The sequence below is a fragment of the Ochotona curzoniae genome, unplaced genomic scaffold, assembly GCF_017591425.1.
Source record: "Ochotona curzoniae isolate NIBS_2020 unplaced genomic scaffold, NIBS_Ocur_1.0 scaffold_3890, whole genome shotgun sequence".
Classification (NCBI taxonomy): domain Eukaryota; kingdom Metazoa; phylum Chordata; class Mammalia; order Lagomorpha; family Ochotonidae; genus Ochotona; species Ochotona curzoniae.
This window is the reverse complement of record NW_024467115.1, coordinates 19,769,212-19,787,183: the sequence shown is the minus strand read 5'-3', so window position 1 is coordinate 19,787,183 and position 17,972 is coordinate 19,769,212. Positions and strand designations below refer to the sequence as shown.

The following is a 17,972-nucleotide window of genomic DNA, read 5'->3' as shown; positions in this document are numbered from 1 at the left end:
GCTCAGCATTGACTGCTAGCTACTTCCCTATGAAAAGGCCAACATCTGCCATGAGTTTTTGCAACAACAAAAAGCAGAGTGCATTCACCATGGGTCTGAAGTAGCCATACTGCAGCCACAGAGACCGAGAGCCAGTGCCTCACCAAGGAAACACAAGGACCGCAACCGAGCACATCCTGCTCTCCCAAACAGCACTCCATCCACTGGGCCTTCACGACATGAAGGTGTTTTCTTACTTCCCACACGTAAGACTCAATAACTTTGCATTTTAACAGTCGGTTCTCCAGCTACACTAGTATCTCCAGTTCTCACGTTCTTTAGAACAAGCAATGCGCTGGGAAACCTTTTTCAAACATCAGACATTAGAGAAGAAATAAGTTCTGCCTGGATCCACAGAATTTCTTGCTCCCATCGAGTGTTACAGTCTCTTTTTTATTAATATACACATGTGACTGCAATTCTCCTGCCAAGTAAGAAAAATGAGAACTTTCTTCTGACTCAGCGCTCATGTGTGTTATCACATGCAAGACAGACCATTTAGCCTTACTTTACAGCTTGGCTTTTAAGAAGAGGTGGCAAGTATATAATAGCCTTTTATCTACAAGTTTCAAAGTCCTACACAGCTGGAATAAAACCAGAGGGGCTTAGAAATGTGCAAGACTGACTGGTGTTGTGGTACAATGGGTCAAGCCTTAGATTGGCAATGCTAAAAAAGTGCAAGTTCGAGTCCCAGTTGCTCCACTTCTGAATCTGTTCCCTGATAATGTGACTAGGAAAGCAATGCAAGATGACTCAAATATTTGGAACCTGCCACTCATAAAGGAGATGTGGATGGAGTTCCAGACTCCTGGCTACAGCCTCGCCCAGCCTTGGCAGCTGTGGCCATTTGGGGAATAAACCAGCAAATGGAAAATTTGTCATCCCCTCTCTCTGTGTCTTTCAATAAATTAAATACATCAATTTCATTTTAAACAAGAAGAAATAAGAAGCATACAAGAGAAGATGCCAACTGCCAAGGGACAATAAAGAGGTATAGGAGGAGGCAGGAGGGGACAGATTCTATGGAGAGAACCTCCCAAAGGGAAAAGGAAACAGGTTGACAAGTAACAGCAGCTGTGTGCACTGGTCTCCAATGAACTTGGTTGTGAGCTGACGCCATGTCCCAGCTGCTCTGCCTACACATAATTTCACAGCTCTGCTGTACCTCCGTTGAAGTGCTAACTCCATGTGGGTATTACAAAGTCACACAACCTGTAACATTTCTAGCCAGCAAGGAGCACCTAAAAAAAGGCTGAAGGGCAAACCATAAACCAGTATTCTTAAAGTATAGCAACAGTATACTGAGTGTACAAAGACTTCCTGTAAGGTCCCTGAGAACACAAATACTTTAACAGTAAAAGGAAGAGAAACCGCTAACAACCAAGCAACTCAAATGACTGGTATACACGTAAAAAAGTTCACTGACAATAGATAACATCAGATGTAAAAAAAATTCACACTAAGGAGCATAATGGGACCAGCACTTGGCGCAACTATGTGACATGGTTAAGATATTGCCTGGAACACCCACTTCCCAAGTTAGAGTTCCTGGATTCAAACCACTGCTCTGCCATTAACTCCAGCATCCCGTCCATACAGACACTGGCAGGTAGCAGATGACGGCTCAAGCAGCTGGGTCCCTAAAACCCACACAGGAAGTGGACTGGGTTCCTGGCTGCACTCGGCCCTAACCCCAGCTACTGCAGGCATTCAGGATACAAACCGATGGAAGATCATTCCTTGTCTGTGTCTATCTCCCTTTCTACCTTTCAAATAAATAAAGATTAATAAATAAATTTAAGAGCACCTTCCACTGCCTTGCCAGTGTCGGTATGAGTCAATTTTCTGGGCAGAGGTATCAAGCCAATGATCCCATTTCAAAGACTGCGCCCTAACAACAATCACATCCTGGTCAGGAACTTTGGTCTTTGACAACAAGAAGCCATCTCCACAATGTCACAATCAAGATACCTTCTGTCTGAAGAAGCAATCAGATCAACCTCTGCACAATGCATGAATAAAGTGCTTCCTGGGACAAATGTTTTCTCATTTGCACTTCACTTCAAATCCCTGTATGATAAGCAAGGAATCCTTTGAAAGTAAATATCCCTGTTACTTCCTTGATATTTTTATATTGAAGCCACATCCTCTACCTAGAATATATGTATATGGTTTTTCATTCTGCACATGCCAGTGGCAGGGTGGGAATTGATTGTCAAAAAGACCCACATCAATAAAGGTCCAACTCTGGCACATTTTCTGCAGCACACATTTTCCCTAAAAAAGGATGGCAGGGCCCAGAGCAGTAACCTAGTGGCTAAAGTGCTCACCTTGCACAGGCCGGTATCCCATATGGACGCCAGTTCTAACCCCAGCAGCCCCACTTCCCATCCAGCTCCCTGCTTGTGGCCTGGGAAAGCAGTCGAGGACGGCCCAAAGCCTTGGGACCCTGCACCTGCGTGAGAGACCTGGAAGAGGCTCCTGGCTCCTGGCTTCGGATCAGCATAGCTCTGGCCATTGCGGCTGCTTGAGAAATGATTATCAGACAGAAGATCTTCCTCTCTGTCTCTCCTCCTCTAGGTATATCTGACTTTCCAATAAAAATAAAACAAATCTTTAAAAAAGGCAGGGGGGGGAGGTGGGGTATCCATCTCTGAAACTCAGCATCTTCATCCACACATGTACATCACAGATTGCATGGTGCCACATCTGAATCGCTGACAGTGCTCCCAAGGGGAGTTGTGCCACCTTCACTGTGTCATCTCATTAGAGAACTAATAACCGTAACACAAAAATAGTGATCCATAAGAACAGAAAAAAGAAATGGAAACTATTTGCAAGATCCTTTGAGCTGCCCTGTGTGCTACATGTGCATGTTTTGGCCTCTACCACTGAGGGGCGCTGCAATGGCTCAGTGCCAGAATCCCTCCCGGCTTCAGACAACACTGCTCTGTGCTCCCTGCATCTATCTATTCAACAATACCCATCCCCAGCCACCCAGGTTAGACCTCTCAGATTATGGACTGCACCTGCCGCCAATAAAAAAGCTGCATGACTCTGGACAATTCCCATTTTCCATGTTTGTTGATGCTGAACTGCGTTATGTAGAAGCTATATGTAACTTTACTAATAAGCTATGTTTTAATGCCTTTCTACTGTTTTACTGAAATAATCATCATGCATGGGCACGTTCACTAACAAACAGAATTGTGATTTGGTTTCAGTTTTAGAGCAGAAAGATGTGTTTGTAACTTAAGAGAACATGATCTAAAGTAAAATCAAATATACATGTATGCATAGGGAAAAATAAATTTTAAATGTGATAAACAGCTTTCTAATTTACATAAGCAATTTGATACTATGCTACCTTTTGCCTAAATTCATCTTTTTTAAACTAGTCTTTTAAAGGCATATACCTTAAGGCATCCTATGTCTAATGAATTTTCAAAGAAATGAAATAAACAGAAATACTGAAAAATGACACCTGGGCCATTTTTTGCATTTTAACTGCCTGGAATTACTCTTTTGAGGGTGATATGATTTGAGTGGCAATGCATTTTGAAGGAGTCCAGAATATCTCACTGTGGCATAAAACTATTTTCACTGAAAGCATTTGGACCCCTGAAATCTCTTATCAGCCTAACAGCAGAACCCCCCAAAAGGACCCAATTACCATAAATCCTCTTCTGGAGAGAGACCAGGGAAGACTGTGACAGGGCCCATCCTGAGGGCCCTTCAGTCACCACACTCCTCCCTCTGCCCCAAGTGCCCTTTCCTCCAGCGCCTCCAATTCAAACCTGCGTAAGTCCCAGATGCTAATCAGCCTTTGGATTCATTTCTTCTCTGGTGATTAAATCTCTCTTTTCTCACGCTAATCTGCCTTTCTGTCAATTTTATATGCAGACTCTCAAAAACTGAAGCCCTTGAGGTAAAGTCAAATCTACCAAACACTCTGTTATGGTACAAGAGAATCATATTTTCTTCTTAAATGCAGTCTAAGGAATTACATGACTCACATTTAATATTTTCTCCTTAACATCTTCATCTTTCCCTATTCTTCTCCAAACTTCCTCTTAATGTCTGTATTTCTGTCTTCAAGTATAATTCAGTAGAAATAACTTTCTGCATTTTTAGAACATACAATTTATAAGAAAACTTCAAGTATAAACAAGTTTAAAATCCTTATGTTGCTATTTCATTTCCGGTTTCCCTAAGAACTGGAAGCTTTCTGAAATACATAAAATTCACACTATACACACATACATATACATAGTCATTTTGTACAAGAACAATGGCCTCTCCCTCTCCTCTTTTTTAAAATTTGGATGATGATTTTTTTAAATGACCAAACAAGAGAATCCAGCCAATGTGGCACAGAAGCATACACTTTCTACCCAGGTACGAAAAGCAAACCACGAAGACAACGATCTCTCCCCTCTGGAGAAAACCCTTACTGCCCAGGTGGCCCAACCCTGTCTCCTGGCACTGGGCTACCTGAGGGTAACCACAATTAGCTAAGCTCCCATGGCTCCAGAGACCCAGGGGCGCTGTGCGCACAAGGAGAGACCCTGCCACACTGCAGCCTTGGGTACTGTAACACTGTCATCCTCTGGGGAGAGAAGCAGCATGTAACTGCTGCCCACTGCACTGAGCTAACTGTATCAAAAGATACGCTTTCTGCTGAAACATACAGAAGCTTTACACCCTCCTGGGAGACAGGTGTCTGTGGTTCTCCACTTACTATGGATCAGCCAGATTTGACTGGCCCCATCCCTTTCCAGCCCCGTTTCCTGCTACTGCACCTTGCACTAGCCCCATCTAATTCTTGACAACAAACAGAAGTGAAAACAATCTCTTGCCTTCTTGCTTAGAACAGTCTCTTCTGTTTTCAGACCCAACTGCCTCTCTTCCTGGAAAGCTTAGTTCTAATGCGCTCTCTTTCACGGGACAATCCATGTTCTCCCACAGTACATGACGGCAGCACCAGATGTCTTCGGGCCTGTCACCATTACTGTGGCCCTCAGAGGAGTGGATTCTACTGCTCCTAAGTACAATTCAACTTGCAGGTACAGAGGATGGGCACATTACAAATGTTTAGTGATTGGCCATGGATGTAGATAAACAAAACCATTCATAAACAAATGAATGAGTAACTAATGGACAAATTCCTCAATTGTCACTGGGAAGAGAACAGGGCCTTCTGTTTAATTCTCAGGAAAGACAAGCCCTGGCTGATCCCCCAGGAGCACCCTGGGCACCTCACCTCCTTTCATTTATGCAACTCCACATAGTTACTATACCTCACCGACTTAAAACCCCATCCTTACATATTTAGCCCAATATCTGATCACTGCACGTGCACCTGCTGCTTATTTCACAGCTATCCTTGCCTGTAATAGCCATCCTGCACTTATTACTACATAAACAAGAGTAATCGCGTACACACTCTGCTTTCAACTTTCTTTGGGGTTAGGGATAGCAAAGCATTCAGTTTTTCAGGGAAAGCTCAGATCAGAGAGGGGGACAGACTGTATCATCTCGTCAGCTCCATACTCAGGTAGAGCCATGAATGGTGGCACAGTCTTCCTCAGCACCAGGGCTTACAGGCCCTTCTCCGCGCACGACACGTCTCCGTGTCTGTTCTCTGCAGTGGGCTGGTGCTCCATGTTTTGTGGCTGGGTGGTTTCTAACCAACCATGAAACTCCCAGAACTACTGCGAACAGTGCTCGTCTCTGCCAAGACCTTTCAAATGTAAGTAGAATGTTTTCCTCCAGAAGGCTACATTTAGAAACTGGAGGCTGAGGCTAACTGACTTGCCACAGAGTCACTTTGTTAGGAAATGTGGTACCCGGATGTACGTGCAGATTTGCTAAAACCCCCATCCTTGCTCGTTTATTGAACATTGAAAAACTCTAGTGCTTATTTCCTAAGACAAGGATGAGGATATGGACAGAATTCCAAAAGTCTACACATCCAAAGCCACTAACCCTACTGTCAGCTTCTAAAATACGATCCGCCCTTTTCAGATGCTCTGCTGCATCCTGGCCAGCTATCACGTCACTACAAATGGCAGAAGTTCTCATCAGAGAGAAATCCATTCTTGGAAAGTTCTCCTAATGATGATGGTACACGCTCCAGGCTCTGGCACCAAACACAGGCCTCTGGCTGCTGACAGCAACTGGGCTAGCAACTCACCAGCATACCTTAAAACCACAGGCACCAGAGGTAGGCAAGGCCACGGGGCAAGAACTGTGTCCGAGGCACTGTCACACTGGCACAACCTTTCTGTAGGGCAATACATTGGTTAACACGTCATCAAAGTCACAAACACACACATATCCTTTGACACAGCAAGTCCACAAGTAAGATTCTGTCCTGAGAAAGGGTCATGGTTTGCATGTTTTTAATCCTCATGTACAAAAGCTCATGTACAAACTTAATCCCTTAGGAGGTCACTAGACTGTAAGGACTCCACAGAGAAGTCAGTGCCCTTATTAAAGAGCTTAAAGGGCCAAGTTCATCCATGCTGCCTGCTTTGTCCTGGGAGGCCACAATAAAATGTCACAGAGTGGCAGGTGCTCCTGAGACGCTGGGCGTGCCAATTCTAGTGATCATGGACTTCTCAGCCCCCAGGACTGTGAAAGGCACACATCTATTGTTTATAAATCACCTAGTCTTGTGATATGAAGCTAGTGAGAGATTTCCCAGTTTTAACTGCCATTTCCCATTCTCCATTGGATGATACGTACTCTGCATATCTTTGAACTTACGGGAAAGCTCACACTGTAAGTTTCGTTTCTAGGACTTACGCTGAGGTCTGGAAGGGAGACAGAGATAATCTCTCTCTCTCTCTCTCTCTCTCACACACACACACACACACACACACACACAGAGAAGGCCCCAGAAGGAGCTCTGATGGCTGAGCAGCACTTCCTGCCAAACCCCAGGACTAAGGTGGACTTCAGAAGACACCATCCAGACATACAACACACTCAGAGACCTGACAAAGCTTACTTCTAGCTTAGGCACAAAAGCTTCTTCCAAGATCACAACGGCGTTCTGTACTCCTCACACTCCCAACACATGGGCCTCAATGTGAAAAAAAAAAAAAAAGCAAAATCTTTTCAACTTCCTTCTGAAAGATATAGGTAACTTAAATGCAGCAGGAATTCAACTATATGTTTTGGTTTTGTTTTAACAAAAAAAGAAGTTCCTTAAAATGTACTACAAACATATTTATGAGCAGAGTGCATCAGGATCCTGCCTGGAAAGCCTGCGTCCTACCTGAGATTGCATGTTTTCTCACCCTGGCCCAGTACACCTCCAGCGTCCTGCCAAAACACAAAGACAGGGGCAGATGATGGCTCGAGTGCCTGGGGCCCCTGCCACCCACACGGGGGATCCAGAATGAGCTCTGGGCCCCTGGCTTCAGTCTAGCCCAGAATCAGCTGTTGCTAGCCCGTGCGGAGTAAACTGCAGGATGGAAAACCTTTCTCCCCATCACTCTGCCTTTCAAACAAAAAAATTTTTTTCAAAAGCTATGCTATGTGGCCCAAGTACGCAGCAATCAAAGCACAAATCCTGTTCACAGGGAACAGGTGGTGCTGTCAAAAAGAAAGCTACTTGTCAACAGATGTTACAGAATTCAGAATACATTCTCCCATCAAAACCATGTTACATTGGTAGTTAATTCCTAGTTTGATTCATGAGACCTGTTTAGTGGTTAAATAAGAAATATTGGGAAAATGGTAACTCTAGCGGAACAAGAAAGGCTCTCATCAGGCGGGCCTCTAGTCTCTGATTAGGATGTCTGTATCCCACAGCAGAGTTCCTAGGTTCAGTTCCTGGCTGGCACTTCCGCCTCTAACCTCCTGCTAACGCTGACCCGGAGAGGCAGGGAAATGGTTCAAGCAACTGGACTGGCTACTTGTGTGGCGACCTGCCCTGAGCTGCTCCCAGCTGCAGTTCTGGCCACTGCCAGCACTCGGGGAGTGAACCAGGAAAGGGAAACTCTTTCTCTAGCTGAAAAAAAAAAAAAAGAAAAGAAAGAAAGGAATGAAATGCTATTGAATTCTATTCCTCCAAGAGTCCCCAGAAGACAAGACAGAAATAAAAGAAGGAGAGACAAAGAGAGAAAGAAATAGAGAGAAAGGCAGAAAATCAAAAACAGAAGGGAATGAAACCCTGCTGAGTTCTATTCCTCCAAGATTCCCCAGAAGAAATGCCACCCTATTTCCAAGGTCATCTTTTCGTCCTGGGACAGGTCATGCTCTCAGTCCAAGAGTGGAAGAGAAAGGAAAGATTCTGAGACCACAAAGTCTCAGGGAGGTAACCTTGAAGGGGTCCTCACAGCTGCAGAGGGAGAGCTCAGGCCCCTGCTGTCACAGCTGTAATCACCCTCGCACCATCCTGCCTTCCTCCTCGCCCCACCTGCAGGACCATCAGGCCCACTTCCTAACACCCTGCACATAAAGCTCTGAGAGAACTTATTCAGAACCTTAAATAAACAATTCACATTTCTTTGAAATTTTTAAAATTTATTTTATTTTTATTGTAAAGGCAGATTTTCAGACAGAAGGAGAGAGAAAGATCTTCTATCAAATGGTTCATTCCCCAGATGGTGGCAGTGGTCGGAGTTGAGCTGATCCAAAGCCAGGAGCCTCTACCTCAGGGCCTCCCATGTGAGTACAAGGTCTCTTTGGGCCATCCAGGGCAGGTTTCCTAGGCCAGAAGTAGGGAGCTGGACTAGAAATAGAGCAGCCAGGACACAAACTGGCACCCATATAGGATGCCGGCACTTACAGGTAGAGGATTAGCAAATTGAACCATCATGCTCACACATCGTAAGTTCCTATTGTAGAGCCAAGTGCAATAGCTCAATGGCTAAATTCTCATCTTACAAGCACTAGGATCTCACAGGAGAACTGGCTCATGTCCCAGCTGTTTCACTTCCCATCCAGCTCCCTGCTTGTGGACTGGGAAAACAGTAAAGTTGGCCCAAAGCACTGGGACCCTGCACCCACATGGGAGACCCGGGAGAAGCTCCTGGCTCCAGCCATTGTTGCCACTTGAGGAATGAACTAGTAGATGGAAAATCTTTTGTCTTTCCTTCTCTTCATAAATCTGATCTGCGTTTCCAATAAAAATAAATTAATTAAAAATTTTGAAAACTCCTATTGTAAGTCAGGCACCTTTCTAAGATAGATATTTACCTTGTCAGAAAGATATGCATAATACAGCTACATTACTTGATATTTGTGGATAGATGTTACCATTCCTTTTTATATATGCAAAATACTATAGTTCAGAGAAGTTCCGTGACTTGCCCTGATTCATTCAGCAGGAAATCAGAGGAGCAAGGACTGGGTGGGATGCAGAGGTCTACCAAGTACAAAGTTTATCACCAAGTGAACTAACTCGATCTCAGACAGAATTCCTGAATGAATTAGGGGTCCTAGGGCAGTGAGGAGCACAGGGCATAGTGAGCCCTGGCCATCTCAAATTGATTCACAAAAGTATTTGAAATCCAGGCTCACTGAAAACTATGTATCATAATTCAGACCACAAGTCACATATTTTTAGGCCTAAAGGGGAAAAGCAGAGGTTTAATAAAACCATAATTCCCAAATGAAACTACATAATTATAATCCACTGCATGATTCCTAGATCCTAAAAATAATAATTGGCAAAATCTTGTCCATCTACAATCAAAATGCTACAACATGTGCAGACAGATGTAGGAGGACAGCACAGCCTCATGTCCTGCATTCCCTGTAAAATGTTTTGTAAAACAAAACCTAATAAACCCATTAAAAGTACAAAATCCTGGGGCCGGCACACTGGCTCAGCTCCAAATGCCAGGATCCCATATAGGCATGAGTTTGTGTCCCAGCGACTCCACTTCCCACCTAGCTCCCAGCTTGTGGCCTGAGAAAGTAGCAAAGATGGCCGAGGGCCTTGGGCCTTGCACCCATGTGGGAGACTGGGAAGAAACTCCTGGCTCCTGGCTGCAGATCACCTCAGCTACAACAATTGCAGCCATTCGAGGAGTGAACCAGTAGATGGAAGACCTTTATGTCTCTCCTTTTCTCTATGGATCGGCCTTTGCAGGGAAAATTTTTTAACTATTTTTTTTAAAGTACAAAATCCTTACAGTTAATATTCCACTCAGTCAAGACATACAAATGCAACGAATTCAACTTCTTCAACTTTAACCATACCTCAGGTCTCCCAAGCTATCCTTCTCTCAGAGTAAGTGTGACTCCTTAAACCTACTGAAAATCAATCAACAGCACCTGGTACAATAGCCTAGAGGCTAAAGTCTTCGCGTTGAATGCTCCAGGATCCCATGTGGGCAATGGTTTTAATCCCAGCAGTACCATTTCCCATCCAGCTCCCTGCCTGTGGCCTGGGAAAGCAGCAGACAACAGCCCAAAGCTATGGGAGGGACCCTGCACCCGCACGGGAGACCGGGATGAAGCAGAAGGCTCCTGGCCTCAGATCAGCTCAGCTCTGGCCATTGCAGCCACTTGGGGGATGAATTATCGGATAGAAAATCTTCCTCTCTGTCTCTCCTCCTCTCCGTATATCTGGCTTTGCAAGAAAAATAAATAAATCTTAAAAAAAAAAAAGAAAAGAAAATCAATCAACAACTAAGAGGTAATATCACCCTGTCCCAGTGGCCACACTGCCCAAGACCTACAAGTTCTAAAACCACTCTCCAAATTCTAAACAATTGTAAATAAAAGCTAATAACTTACAAGAATCAACAAATGCATGTTTGCAGATGTTAATATAAGGTGATTTGAACAGAACAAATCATTTTAAAGGTTTAGCAAAATATTTATTTACTCCTTCCCAAGAGTATCTATTCCACTTGTATTGTTCATGATCACAAAAATTTAACATCACAGTAAGCAAAAAATGTCGAAATGGTAACAGCACGGCGGTATAGCCAGGTAGGGATCCACCAGCAGCGCCAGCATCCCGTACCGGCACCAGTTCATATCCTGGCTGTTCCAGTTCATGACCACGGAAAGCAGCAGAGTGTGGCCTATCTCCTTGGGACCCTGACCCACATGGGAGACCCAGAAGAAGCTCCTGGTTCCCAGCTTCAGCCAGACCCAGCTCCAGCTACTGCGGCCATTTGGAGAGTGAATTAGCAGAAGGAAGCTATCTCTCTGCTGCTTCTTCTCTCTCTCTCTCTCTCCTCTACATAAAATTTCCAATGGGGGAAAAAAAAGACTTAAAAAATGTAGAGAAAATAAAAACAGCCCAATTCATGCCACTTTAAAACTCGAAGTAACTGGGCCTTTCTCAGATCTGCATATTTGCATGTTCATTGCCCCATTCTTCCAACTCCCCTCGTGCCATCTCTCCTACAGCCCTGTGTTAGAAAGCGTGGCTGGGAAAGGAGCCTTTGTCACTTCCTCATCACGGATGCGCACCAGAGCCTGCCGTGTGGACTGATGGAGGAGGGCTGCCATGAGGAGCTCTCCATCACGGTGACTCACTAAGACTGCACCGTCAGAAGCACGCAGTCGGCATGATACCACTCAGCCCACGGCTCTAACACAAGCTGGCATTTTCTGCGACCCCAATTACAGCACATTTAATAAATCAAGAGCCTAAACAGAAATACACAGCTTTATACAAAGGTATTAAATACCAAAAAATTTTCCTGAGTTTGCTCCTTTGGAGCAGGGCAGTAACAGGGTATCACAAGCAGTGTATAAGACGTAGGAACTAGGAGGTACCACCAGCCTGAGAACAATTTCCTCACAATACTTTAAAACGGTCTGATCTTGTGGATAAAAAAAGAGAGAGAGAAGAAAATAGCTGACTGGAAGCTTCCATCTAAGGCAAAAATATATACATATAACATATGCATGCCCTATGTGTGACATATAAGTACATCAGGGCCAACCACAACCCCCACACCAGGAGCACAAGCTCCGAGGGCGAGGAAGGCTGGACCACTTTCTTCTTAGTATTTAACACAGTACCTGTAAGATGGTATGCGCAGGGGATTTCTATTTTGAATGACTGAATAATGGCTGTCACTCACACTCTAGAGGAACTTTAGTGCAATGTCACCTACGCAATACGCCCTCTTTCAAGCAGGCACCCAGCACCCGGCAGGGCATAAGCCCTCGGGCAGCCTTCGTCTCCCTCGGAGGGGCCTTGGTTTTACACAGAAGGAAACACACTCAGTGGGACAGCCCTTGCTAAGAGGCCAATGCTCTGAAGGCTGCACCGGTGGGTCAGCCCTAAGCCCAACATAGGCACCCTCCTCTTGGTAGGATCAACATCAAAGCAAAGGAGCGAGCTAAGAAAGAAACCGAACACAGCGAACACAGGTTGTCCAAAGGAGTGTTACTGTAAAGACAGCCACAAACGGGCTAAGCCAGCTCCTGAAGATGAACCAATCTTCCTATTTCGATCCTGCAGACTCACGGGATCCAGACTCCTCCTAACAAACCACAACCATCCTCCGGGGTGCTGAGCGCTGCAGGGCTCTCGCTAAGTGCAGGTGCCGTTCGAAAAAGTGACTGATCCACATTTTAAGCATGGCTTCAAAAGCTGAAAACTGTTGACTTCAAAGCCAGACACAAAGACCCACACTGCCCTTCAGTGAAATATGCCTGCATTCCCCTTCCTAAAAAACAGCCTGGCTGGAGGAATTCAAAGAACTGTCCAAACAAGTAGAAGTGCTTGGCCAGCACCCTATAACGAAAAGCCATGTCACTGGACGGAGGACGCAAACCCTTCCCAGGCTGACTATCCCCAACCTGTCCCCCAGGAAGGAGGATTCTGGCACTATCTAGAATTATTACGTTTGCTTCTAAAAAACGTGAAACAGCACGACACACATAATCATTTTTCCTTCTAACTCCAAACTGGGAACGGAAGTCAAGTTAGATTGTCTCGCTTCCTCAAGCAAGCCAGAGAGGAGGAAACCCCCCAGACCCCCAGACCCACACACACACGCTGGACAGCAGAAATGTCACGCGGCCTCTTCAACTGTGGCCCTAAGGATGGCCAGCTCAGATCTGTTGGTTATTATTATTATTAGGTAGATGGGTGGGGAGCACACAGAAAGGCCGCGCTGGCGCCCAAGTTTTCAATCGGCTCATTCTCAACTTGGGCAGCCCTTTTCCCTCTTCCTCCCTCCCTTCTTTCCCTGGATCGAGCTTTGCCAGCTCGGCCACCACCACGGGCAGGGGCTGCCCCCCAAGCCGGACACTCCTCTCGGAGCCCAAGGGACGGCACCCGGGGTAGGGGCGCGCCCATCGGCGCCCGCAACCGGGCGAGGCAGGCGGAGGACCGGGCCGAGCACTTCCTGACTCTCGCATTGTGGTCCACCCGGGGCCCGGCCACGGGCGAGGAGTCCCAGCCACGGGCGAAGGGCCCCGTCGGGGAGGAAGGCGGCGTCCGCCCCGGCCGAGCCTTCCCCCCGCCCCACTCCCGGCTTACCGTTCCTGGCGTCTCCCGCGGCGGCGGCGCCGGCAGCCAGCGCGGCGTTCGCGGTGCCAGTCCCCGCGCCCCCGGTGCCCGCCGCGCCCCCGGTGCCCGCCGCGCCCGCCGCCGCCGCCGCCGCGCCCGCCCCGCAGCCTGCAGCCGCCGCCAGGGGCCCCCCGGTGCCCGCCGCGCCCGCGCCGGCCAGGGCCCCGGCTCCATTTTCCTGCTCGTCCCCGCTGCTGTTGGCGCGTTTGTTTTTGCGGCCGCCTTTGCTGTTTTTGGGGTTGGGCATCTCGCGAGGCGGCCGGCCGGCGTCCGGGGGGCTTCCCTGAGGCGCGCGGCCCTAGCCGCCCGGGCCGCGCCGCGCCATCCCGGCCGCCGCGCGGCCACCCGAGGCTCGCGGGCGCGAGCGGCGCGCTCCCGAGGCCCAGCGCCCAGGCGCGTCTCCGGCTTGTTTGGACTCGGCGGCCGCTGACACGCTCGGGGCCCGCCCCCGCCCGTGACGACGCTGCGGCCGCGCCCATCGGGTGACCTCACGGGCGGCCTGGGGTCCCGCCTGACGTCACGCCCCGCACGGAGCCGGCCCGCCGCGGATGACGTCATCCCGGCTCCGGACCGCGGTTCCAGAAAAGCCAGCGGGTCCCGTGACTCTGAGGTTAGACCTTAATGTTAAAGGAGGCTTGGAACAATACGGTGTGAGGAAAACGGGCAGGTGGCCTGAGCAGAATCCTTGAAAGGCTCTGCCGTGCAGGAACAATATTTTAGGAGAGTTGAATTCCTAGGCCATGGGGATCAACGACGGGGTCCCCGACCAGAGGGTGAAATCAGTTCATCACGCAGGACCAGCCGTTCAGGGCTAAGTACCCTGTGGGTGGCCGTGTGGAGCAGGAGATGCGGAGAGGGTGATGGCCGCGAGGAGAGGCAGGGTTCCCTGGGCACAGGCCTCGGGGCTGTGCAGCTTGTGCTGGTCACGAGCCAGCTGCTTCCTCTCCTCGGAGGCCAGGGGTGGCTCTTCATCGTGGAGACCCCCGAGCCGGAGGCCAGGGGCGGCTCTTCCTGGGGAGACCCCCCCCCCCAGCCAGAGGCCAGAGGTGGCGCTTCCTGGGGAGACCCCCGAGCCGGAGCCCCAGGGAGCACTTCTCGAGCCGCTGATTTCCTTCCCGGTCTCGCTGTGGCTTCCCTGTGGTCTGGCTCCCACTCAAACGAAGGAGCCGTCACCTTGAAGGGTGGTCCCTCGCTTCCAGACCGCAGTCTGCTGTAACCAGCCCCCCAGTGTTTCACTCAGGGCTCTGGGTAGGGTAGAGTGCCCGGCCCACACTCACCCACTTTGGGAGCATCCCCTGGGAAGCTGCGTGGGCAGCCACAGCAGAGCCTGGAGCAGCAGCACGGAGCGGCCAGGAGCCACTTGAGGAGGAAAATGATGCCCCTGTCTGTCTCCCATCACTGTGTATACACCGAGTCTGTACGAAGTGCTGGGAAATGTGTCTGAGGAGTAAGTTATGCGTCAGTTTCAAGATTTTTACACCAAAATGTGCTAAGTCCATTTACCACAAACTTTAAAAAAAGAGAGATTTGATTTTTATTAAAAAGTCAGATATACAGAGAGGAGAGACAGAGAGGACGATTTTCCGTCCGGTGATGCATTCCACCAGCGGCTGCAACAGCTGCAGCTGTGCCAATCCGAACCCAGGAGCCAGGACTTCCTCCTGGTCTCCAACACGGGTACAGGGTACCAAGGCTTTGGGCCGTCCTCAACTGCTTTCCCAGGCCACAAGCCTGGAGCTGGATGGGAAGCAGGGACCCCGGGACATGAACCAGCGTCCATATGGGATCCCGTGCAAACCAAGCATTTTAGCCGATAGGCTACCGCGCCTGGCCCTTTCCACAAACTTTTTGAAGTAGTTTCAGCAGGAGGAACTGGATACCTAAGTAAGTGTCTTGTGGCCATTTTGTTTGTTTGTTTCTGTTTGTTTATCTCTTTTGTTTTATTGTTTATTTCTTTTTTATTGTATTTTATTTTTACATTTTATTATACTTATTATCATTTTATGATACAGTTCCATATTCCCTTATCCCCTCCCCAATTCCCTCACCCCCACCTAGTTCCTCTATATCATTACTAAAGTATAGTTCTTCATACACAGTCATATGTCCATCATTGCGGGCATGCACAATGGTAGAGAGTCCAGCATCCTACTGTCAAGATATAGTAAACAGCTTCATTGTAAGTCCATCTTTGTCTGGAAGCAGAAATGCATACTACACTGCGTCCTCACATCTGGATGTTAGTCTCCATTTCACAGCTACTGTACATCCCCTTAAATGAAAAGTCATGATACAAAATCAACAATAGAAAGAAAAATAGAAATTTACAATGCCATGAAATTAAATGACATGTTACTAGATATGACAGTCTCCATTACATAGCCACTATACATCCCCTTAAATGAAGAGCCATAAAACAAAATCAACATCAGGAAGAAAAAAGAAATTAACACCAAGAAGTTAAATAACATGCTATTAAATGACTAATGTATAGCTGAAGAAATGAAAATCAAGAACCTCCTTGAAGAAAATGATGCTACAGTATGATCTATGAGTCATTGAATGATTTAATCAGAAGAAAATGTTTTTGAAGAGATGAAACCAACAGAAAACAACAAAACCCATGTGATATAGTTTCCGCTGATCTTTGTTGAAGTGTGTCTACTCCAGACAATAAACAGAGGGGTTTTGTTTTTAATCCAGTCTACTAATCTATGACGTTTGATTGAGCTTAAGCCATTTACATTCAGAGTTTAATTTGTATGGGTCGTACTTTGGTCCTGTCCTTCTAGGAATGGGTTGTTCATTGGTTTAGTCTTCTGTTGTCATTTTACTGGTATGTTCTTCACATTTGCCTTTTTTTTTTTTTGTGCTATTCCTCTTCTCTGTCAAGAGAACATCTTGAAGTATCATTTGTAGGGCAAGTTTGGAAGAGGAAAATTCTTTTAACTTTTCTTTACTGTGGAAGAATTTTATTTCATTTTCAAAGACAAAAGAAAGCTGGATATGTTATCCTAGGCCAACAATTTTTTTCTTTTAGAATCTGGAATATGTCACTCCATTCTCTTCTTGCCTATAGAGTTTCCCGTGAGAGATCTCCTGTGAGTTGAATTGGCATTCCTTTATATGTCAATTGATTTTTTCACGTGTACACTTAAGGATCTTTTCCTTATGTTCGATTCAAGAGAGCTTGATAATCATATGTCATGGTGAAGATTGCTTTTGATCAGGCCTGCTGGAAGTTCTTTGACCCTCCTGGATCTTATTTCCCAGTTCTTTCTCTAGATTAAGGAAATTTTTCTTTATTATCTCATTAAGTACATTTGCAAACTCAGCTTCTCTTTCTGCATCTTCCGGGACTCCCATAACTATTACATTTGGCCTTTTACTAGTTTCTTCCAATTCTTGAATACCTTTTTTTTTTTTTTTTTTTGGCCTGATCCAGCTCTGCTTCCAGCTTTTTGTTTGCTTCCCCCTTTTGACAGGAAATATCTTCCAATTCTGAGATTCATTTTCTGCTTGCTTCGTTCTATTTTGGAAACTCTCCACTTTTAATTTGCTCTTCTGTGTTCTTAATTTCAGATAGATCAGCCTTGATTTGCTTTATTCCTTCCTTAAATTCTTTGAGCTCTTGCATGAGCTTCTCATTTTTGATCAGAATCTTTAAAATGAACTTTATGGATTCTGTGTGCCCCATTTTCTTGATGTATTCCTTAGTTAACTCTGAGGTTGGCATAGGGTTTTGCTCCTTTGCAGGGGAGTTTTTGGTAATAATTCATTGTGCCTTTGTCTTTTCTTTTGCTCTTGATCATTGTACTTGTGGTTAGCAGGGTCTTCTCCTTGGGGCAGGTTTCTAAGCTGTGTCACCCACAGGTGTACAATGAGATTTTACTTCAGTTGGTACACAACTTTTTGCTTGCAGCCACTTGTATGGCCATTTTTTTATCAGGTCTGTTTCTGCCCTGCCTCCAGGCTTCAGCAGAACCGGGCTTGTTGTGTCGAATCTGTCTCACTATCTCCACAGTGTAACAGAAAGCACTCCCTGGAGTCTGTCTTCAGTAGAATGCTGTTGAGCGGAGGATGCCTTCAGCACTCTCCTTCCCACTTCATGTCCCTGAAGCTAAATGTCTCAGCTAAGTCATCAGCTCTCTCCACAGCGGGTAAAGGCTCTCGAACCCAAAGCCAGACTTGCTCCAGTGGACGCCCCTACTTCTCCCCCTCCACTGCTAGCATACACGGAGTGGCCTCCAACTTGTCTCTTTTTAAAATTTATGTATTTATTTTTAAAGATTTATTTTTTAATTGGAAAGTCTGATATATAGAGAGGAGACACACAGAGGAAGATCTCCCATCCAATGATTCACTCCCAAGTGGTCTCAAGGTCTGGAGACTGGAACCTCCTCTGGGTCACCCACAAGGGTACAGG

The 17,972-nt window shown here is 46.6% G+C and overlaps 1 protein-coding gene across 1 annotated transcript in view; it reads right to left on the bottom strand.

The window, feature by feature from the left end:
* Positions 1-13,835, bottom strand: part of HECA (hdc homolog, cell cycle regulator) — a 44,990-nt gene extending 31,155 nt beyond the window's left edge. Inside the window, exon 1 of the mRNA XM_040965412.1 lies at positions 13,517-13,835. Within this exon, the coding sequence (XP_040821346.1) occupies positions 13,517-13,793 (277 nt within the window). The 5' untranslated portion in view covers positions 13,794-13,835. The remainder of the gene's footprint in view (positions 1-13,516) is intronic.
* Positions 13,836-17,972: the final 4,137 nt, after the last annotated feature.